General features: G+C 41.3%; 1 protein-coding gene across 1 annotated transcript; it reads left to right on the forward strand.

Annotated features, from left to right (window-relative positions):
- Nucleotides 1–496: 496 nt before the first annotated feature.
- soat1 (sterol O-acyltransferase 1) lies at nucleotides 497–8298 on the forward strand. Its single transcript, XM_041935190.1, has 16 exons — nucleotides 497–610; nucleotides 1037–1185; nucleotides 2159–2217; nucleotides 2957–3105; nucleotides 3265–3324; nucleotides 3501–3608; nucleotides 3778–4063; nucleotides 4257–4335; nucleotides 4494–4578; nucleotides 4666–4711; nucleotides 4805–4934; nucleotides 5055–5152; nucleotides 5447–5545; nucleotides 5726–5861; nucleotides 6059–6204; nucleotides 6307–8298. Exons 2-16 carry the CDS (start codon nucleotides 1038–1040, stop codon nucleotides 6382–6384), a joined length of 1707 nt encoding a protein of 568 aa, XP_041791124.1. The 5' UTR covers nucleotides 497–610; nucleotide 1037; the 3' UTR covers nucleotides 6385–8298.
- The last annotated feature ends 17 nt before the right edge of the window (nucleotides 8299–8315 follow it).

The raw sequence follows: 8315 nt of genomic DNA on the forward strand, positions 1-8315 counted from the left end.
AAATAGAAGACCGAGGCTAAGGCTTGCCAACTGGTGCCTGCCACAAAGCCCCAGACCCCAAGGAATGATAATTTGATTAAATGCAACTTTGAGTATTTGTCCCTGTCAAATAAAGTCATGAAATGTTAGAATAAACGGTATTTAGTGAAACAACCTCACAGCAAACCAGGAGCTGTGTCATAGCCAAGCACACATTGGAATGCTGTAATCACAATAAGGTGAAGGAAGTGTGTAAATAGGTGTAGTAAATCTATTTCATACTGTGTATTTGAGCGAGGGGGATCTCTGAAACTATTGCACAGGTGTTATCCAGCTAATTCAGTTATTGCAGAGCACAGATGAAACTACAGCTCATCTCTTTTGGTGGAATTGCGCCTTTACTCACACTCTTCAGCCTGTGGTCAGCGTTGAGGGCGCCGGTGACGTGGAAAGGAGGAGAGACTTTCGACCAATCAGCGTCGGCCTCCCTGCTCCTCGTCTCCCCTGTTAATGCGATGGGGAAGGTGAGCAGCGCGTCAGATTGTTGTGATTGAAGGAGTCACACATCCAAGTTCGGGCTCGGAAACGACGGAGGTCCACTTGATAAGAGAGCAAACGGCGGTTGAAGCGAGTAGGTATCCGTGAAGTCGGTAGGCAGCCTTTTTATATTTCCTTCGACGCCTGTCAGCCTGGTCCGTAGCTAACGATAGACGTCAACAAGTTGGCTAATTTGCACCCACTGCTAGCAGCCGTGAGTGTCACCCAGCAGGAGCTTTACTGTAAGAGTAATTAAGCCAACATTAAGCCCGGTGGTTATTTAGCTCAGAGCTAATTAGCTAGCGCTTGAATGAATCGCCGCCTGTCATATTGACTCTTAACGACAGCTAACTGAACTGTTAGCTGTCTGTTTGCGGCGTGTCATGTGAGAGTGATCTGGGTCTGTCCATCAAAATATTTAGCATTCCCATCCATGTGGTGTGAGTAGTTATGTGTGACACGATACCTTGACTTTGTTAATGCTCTTTTTTTTTTTAACTTGAGTTACATGTTTCTTTAGGATGGAGAGTGGGGATGACACTGTCCTCCGGTCTCGCTTCCGAGCCATTCCGAAGGTCCCCATCTTCCCTGAATTAGATGGATTGGATGGGGAATGTAGTCAGGGAGAACGTCAGCAAGGCAATGGAGACAACCACATTACCAGCAATGGTGAGAGAATCTTAACCCCCTCATCAGCAGGGCTCAGGGGGAGGACCCTGACCTCTTATTACAGTGACATTTGAGAAGCCGCGTACATGCTGTTTCAACAGCTACATCCCTTTTCTTAATTTCAGTAAATTTCCCTGTTTGTATTACTCACTGAAACCATGTCATGGGTTGATGTGTTCCTCTTTAGCAATGTGATGTGACCTGTGGTCCAGTCGGTGTGGTTGACCTGAGTGGGGAATGACAGGGTAGAGACGTTTTACTGCTGAACTGACTCCCATACTCCCCAAACCACATAGTGACACAGACAAGAAGTGATGGTCACTGAAGCCATCATGACGATTGATGACGATGTCAAGCTCAGTCTTTTTCTTTGCTGCACTGTTTGCTGACATGTTCTTGCCACATGGGTGGAACGCTGTTGCCTCACCAACTGAACGAACTTGTTCCTCATCAGACAGCTGTTAAGTCTGATAACCTATAGTAACCTGAACCACTACCAGTCAGATTTGCTTAGCTTGGCGGACACTAGGTTGTACTTACCACATAGTGTCATAGGTGTGTCTGATTTTGTAATTTGACTTCTGCTGTTTGCCAGACGTCTACACAACACAATGACTTAAATATACAGGACTCGCCTCTGAGTCAGTGACATATTTCGATGACTTTCAATTAAACACAGATTTTAATTCTTGGTGAACAACAAACCCAGAGCCATCACCTGAAATGCCCCACAGATAGCTATTAGTGGATCATCTGTTTGTCATTAATTGAACTATCTGACACGGCTTGAATTGATGTTTACATTTCCCAGGTCGAAGTTCTGTTGAGACAGCGTAACCTGGCAACTCGTCTGGCTCTGTTGTTAATTTGGCTGCGCTCAAAGCATTTAATGCTTTATAGTGGTATTGGAAGACTGCAAAGCAGCATGTTGGCAGTTTTAATTTTATGATATGTGTTCTCATTCCAATTCCAGGAAAAATTGAAGTGGAGCATGTGATCAGCAAAAAGCTACAACTGAAGAGGAAAGCAGAGGTTAGTAAGTCAGTAGTTTGGGTGAAGTAAAAGCTCAACCTGCATGTTAGAACGGGCCACTTCGAACACCCTCCAAGAGGGAAAACTATTTTAAATTGGATTGATCTTGGGTTTCCACCATTTGACATATATATTTAGTTTTTTCATCCTGCTGACAACCACTAATTTGGCTCAGTGACACATCGCCACAGTTATTATTAGGTTTATTTCAATGCTAATGGGTTTTCTGTTACACCCAGGCATTGTTTGACATTTGTTCAGTCTCTCTCCATCCTCCATGAGCTGTATCATTAAATCCAATTTGTTCTCTGTTGAAGATGTTCGGACAGGGAAAAAACTTGCTTGGTGTTGACTGTTAATAGACAAACAGTTTCATAGCGCAGTTAGCAGAGCGGCAAATGTGCTCTCGTTACAAGCGCTGCAAGGTGCATGGTTCATGTGCCAGAAAAAAAGATCCACCTTGAGAAAAAACAACTGTTGATGACTGTGTAGGTGCTACAGTGGGTTGAGAAACTGATTTTTTTTCAAACCGTGTCTCTTCTCTCTTGAGCTGCGTCATAATATGCAAAACAAAGTTGGTGTAACCATGACTATAAAGCTTCTCATCTTTGACACCAATTCGCTTTGCGTATTCAGAGGAATGTCATTATTGTCACATAAATATGAAATGTTCCATATATGTTAAAGTATTTGCAGACTATTAATGATAACTCTTCCTGTGTCTTTCGCTGTTCCTCAGTTCCTGAAGAGTGACCTGATGCGTCAATTTGACAGTCAGGTTAATGACTTCATGGACAGTTTGATTGAGGAGTCGGCCAGCCTGGAGCCTGCACCTGTACCTGCAGTCTTCTCGCCTCCGCTGTCAGACAAGGAGAGGAGCAAACTCAGGTGCTGCCTGTCAACTTCTCTAGCCTGTCAATGCAAATTTTTCTCGGTTGCACTTAATACCAGATGTGTGGAGTTTCAGCACATGTGGACAAGCTTCCCCCGTTTCTCTCTGAGTCACAGAAGTGTGCTGGTCACTGATGTCACTCTGTTTTCCCTCAGGCATTTTCGCCCTCCTCATGGCCAGGGCAAGCACTTTGTCAGTCGCAGGTCCCTCCTAGAGTAAGTCGACATGTTGATCTGAACAAAGTGTAGATATTGCCACCTGAAGACTAAAGTGCCTTGCAAAATTTGTTTATCACAAAGCACGATTTTGAGATTTCTGCTGCTTGATGTTTGTTTGTCGACGTCAGTGTCGCTGTACAGAGTGTAATCACCTGCTGTCTGCTTTCCTGCAGTGAGCTGTTTGAGGTGAACCACATCAGGACTATCTACCACATGTTTATTGCCCTGCTCATTCTCTTTATCCTCAGTACACTGGTGGTAGATTTCATTGATGAAGGCAGGTAATGTAGAAGACTGCTATGTATAATGCCTTATGCGTTTGTCACCTTGTTAAGTCAGTTAACTTGACAAATCAACATGTTTTTGTTTTCTTTATCTTCTGTTGAAGTAACATTATTTAAATTGCTCATTTGCTAATTGCTCATCTCTACTTGATCTCCTTGGCCTCAGGCTGGTGCTGGACTTTGACCTGCTGGTCTATGCATTTGGACAGTTCCCTCTGGTGGTGTGCACATGGATCTGCATGTTCCTGTCTGTGTTGCTGGTTCCCTATACTCTGTTCCACCTGTGGTCACAGACTCAGTCTGGGTCTTTTAGTCACCCCGGCTTGTGCAGTTTGCTCTTTGGCTCTGTATTCCTGCTCTACCAAGCTCTGGGTCTGGGATTCTTGCCAACATATGTGGTGGTGACCAACAGTTTGCCACCTGCATCCTGCTTCATCATCATCCTGGAACAGGTAGAGGACTAGCATGGCTGCTCTTAGTTTGATCAGTGGCACCACACCCACAGCTGGTGTGTTGTATTATGCCTTATTTCCTGCCTCACGTAAAGCACTTTAAAAACCTTTTGAAATGAGATGTATTTCCTTGACTCTGTGGAAAAGGTTGTAATGGTTGCTGTGTGAGTTGTTATCATTTGTCTAATTCCAGGTGCGTCTAATGATGAAAACACACTCCTTCGTCAGGGAGAATGTACCAAGAGTCCTGACCTGGGCTAAAGACAAGAGCAGTATGTAACTTTCCAGCATTTCTTCTTTTTTCCTGTGTATCCATGTTCAGTTCTTGTTTGCCAAATCATACACTTTCTTTCTCATAGCTGCTGTATTCCCTCTTCCATATGTCCTTATGTTGATAAGCTTGTTGATGAGTCTCTCCTGTGTTCTATAGGCCCCAGCCCAGTGGTCCCTCAGGTCTCTCAGTATCTGTACTTTCTGTTTGCACCCACACTCATCTACAGAGACAAGTACCCCAGGTAGGCAGACCCTCTCATTATTTCTGTTTTTTTTTTCATACTATACCTCCATGTGTTTGGTAAAACCTTGTTTCACACTTGATGCAGGAACCCTGTGATCCGATGGGGTTACGTGGCCACAAAGTTACTTCAGGTACCAGCCTCTTTCACAATTCAAGGCTGAGTTTACTCCATGTTACAAGCAAAGGCCTATTTTCTCACAGTTTCAACCATTCCCACCCCACAGGTACTAGGCAGTCTGTTTTATGCCTATTACGTGTTTGTGCGGCTGTGCATCCCTCAGTTTCGCAGCATCAGTCTGCAGCTCTTTGACCTGAGGGCCATGGTCCTCTGTGTCTTCAACTCCATCTTGCCAGGTAAGATTGGCCACTAGTTTGTGGTCCCTTATCAACAAATACCCCTTCATGCACCCCTTGTCTCACTCAATGTCATGTGATGCAGTAGTGAATAGATTTTTTTTTTTTTTTCATTTGCAGGAGTGTTGGTTCTCTTCCTGGCATTCTTTGCCTTCCTCCACTGCTGGCTTAATGCTTTTGCTGAGATGCTCCGCTTTGCTGACAGGATGTTTTACAAGGTAAAAGGACTCGTGTGTAAGATTTAGGGGGATCTATAGGCAGAAATGGAATATAATATTCACAAGTATGTTAGTTTATAGTCACCTGAAGATAAGAATCATTGTTTTTTCGTTACCTTAAATGAGCTCTTTATATCTACAAAAGGAGTGAGTGCTCTTCCAAGGAATCCGCCAATCTACAATAGCCCAGAATTGCCAAACCAAATACTTGCTCTTGTGAGCGCCTTTCAAGTTTTCATATTATATTCATATGCTTTAAATTATTGTTGACTCAATTTTGATTACACATTACAGGATTGGTGGAATTCAACCTCTTTTGCCAATTACTATCGCACCTGGAACGTAGTGGTCCATGACTGGCTGTACTACTATGTGTACCGGGACTTCCTATGGGTGAGTGGTTTCACAATTCGGGATTTTTATTGACTATTTTCTAATAATAGAAGAAATTCTCAGCGTGAAAAGTCATTAAATTTGTTATCCACGTTATTGCTAATCTAAAAATGCATGGATCTGATTTATACCTGTACACCACTGTTGTTTTGACTGTACTCTCCGCTGTTGTCATTCCAGATGTCTCAGAAGCGTTTCAGACCAGCGGCCATGCTGTTTGTGTTTACAGTGTCTGCGGTGGTCCATGAGTACATTCTTGCAATCTGCTTTGGCTTCTTCTATCCTGTGCTCTTCTGCCTCTTTATGTGCTTTGGAAGTAAGAGAAAAGATCTCAGTGGTCCTCTCTGTTCTCAATCTGACAGTCGGTAACCCAGACTTGCTTAAAAAAATCATCTTAACTTACCAAATATTATCTTGTCTGCGTTAGGACACACACAAAATCAAGTTATGTATCTCTGCATTTATCTTTTTATAATTCTTCCACCCTTGTCTTCATCTCTCACTCTTTCGCAGTGATGTTCAACTTCATTCTGCATGACCAAAGGAAAGGTCCCATCTGGAACATAATCATGTGGACATCCCTCTTCCTGGGTCAGGGAGTCATTATCTGTCTGTACTCCCAGGAGTGGTATGCCCAGCGTTACTGCCCCCTGAAGGAGGTAACACCTGCAGCATTGCTTTATGCAGTCTGGTGACAAGTCCTTCATAATTTAGCTTAATGTGGTGTTTTGTTTTGTTTTGCTTGTTTGTTTTTATTTCAGCCTTCATTCCTTGAGTTACTGAAGCCTCGCTCCTGGAGCTGTCAGAGAGGTCTGATGGCAGACTCTGATGGGCTGTGATCTGCGTTTGGACCACTGCCGAGGACCATCGCTTATCGGTTTAAATACGACCAGCCTGTCTGTTACTGTCATAACTTCTGGTCTTTCGTGTTTGTTTTATTTTTATTGCACTAGGGTCGTGACTGCCAAAATGCTTTTTATTCTAAAAGCAAAGTCAAAGTGATGCCTTACTTTCCCATTTTATGTTTTCAAAAAAACAAACCCAACAGAATTACAAGTTCACATAATTGCACATGTGAACTCCTTTTTATTTTTATGTAGTATTTATTTTTCAGATGCATTCCCATTGTGTTTGTTTTGATCAACTGTGGAACAAATCCTTGTGCCAATATGATAGTGGTAATCATGATATGGCAGCTGAATACAAACATCACTCTATATAAACATTCACACAACAGTAATACTTAATATTTAAAAGGTTTGCAATTACTACTCTATTATAGATTATATTCAGTATGGTGTTTGAAAAGACTTTCAATTGTATTCATTTTCACTGCCAATAAGATTTATTTTGAAAAATGGCCACTGTTTGGTGTTTTGTTTAAATCTATGAGGAACAGTGGCCTCTGCATAATAACTTCAAGATTTCAGACAACTTCTCTAAAGAGAAAAATGAAGGTGGCACTCAACATGCCAATATAGTTGGAAAATTATTTTATATTGTAAATCTGAAACTGTGATGAAGAGCATTTCCAGACTGTGGTACACTTGAACTCAGATTTAAGACTAACTTTCCTCTTCATCTCCAGCTGTCAAGCCACAAGGATGTTTGGAGCTCATTCAAAGTCATGACACTGAACTCCATGAAACATGAATCCATGAATGTTGGTGTGTGGAGTTAATATATTCTGTGACTGCTGAAGATGCTGATGCTGATTTGAATATTTTCAGCTGAACTGACTTGAACATACATCATTATAGAGAATATTTCTTGTCAACTTAATGATGTTTTATTTTGTTCATGACCAATGTTGGGAGTTGTGTCAAGGTGAAATCAGGACAAAATGACCACTGTAAACTGTTGCAACTGGCTGTTAGAATGTTATAACACTGAAATGGTAATGATACTTTATTAGCACTAAGGGCTACAGTTTGCTTTGTCACATAATGAGAACATTAAATAAGACAGTGTTTTGCTTAAATCATACTACGATACATTTTACAGAACAATAATTTCCATGTCAAACGAATGGAATAAGGAATTTATACGCTCTGTGTGCTTTTAGTTCTTGTGTTGCAATAATGTGTTTACACATTTGTATTGTTTTGGTGAAGTCACAGAGGTAATGCACAATTAATGTTGCCAATTCTGACATTCCAATGCAGGGAGTCTATGTTAATAATAAGATGCATAATACAAGTTAAAAACCAGCAATGGAAAACTGCACTTCCAAAAACAGTATGTCCACAAGGTGGCACTGTGTTAAAAGCTTTTACTTTTGATCCTCTGCTCAATTTGGCTGCGACTTGTGGTCAGGAGCAAGAGAGGCTTCCCCAGAGTCCCTTGCAAATTTTTTATATAAGCAAACACAAGTACCAGCAACTTTTTTTTGTTTTGTTTTTATATATGTACATATAATAGCAGAAATATTGGATTGCCCTGTGGTTCTTACTACTAAGTAATTCCTGAGACTGAGATTGTATTAATAAGACAAATATTTATGGTTGTGAAAAGAGCTGAGCTTCAGAAATGCTGTTTATTTAGATCCGGTATTTATTTTTGGGAGCAGATCATTGCCAACTTAATGTCATATTTGTATTAATTGTGATCTTTTTTTCTGGCCTTGAAGAACTGATTGCGTCAGGTGACAATTTTATGAATCATTATGTTCTATTTTTGGATGTGGACAGACATCTAATACATTCTTGAAGACACATCAAAGTATAATATCTATTAAGAATAAAACATGGAATATGTCCCCTTTATCTCT

Source organism: Chelmon rostratus, chromosome 4, assembly GCF_017976325.1.
Source record: "Chelmon rostratus isolate fCheRos1 chromosome 4, fCheRos1.pri, whole genome shotgun sequence".
Taxonomy (NCBI): Eukaryota; Metazoa; Chordata; class Actinopteri; order Chaetodontiformes; family Chaetodontidae; genus Chelmon; species Chelmon rostratus.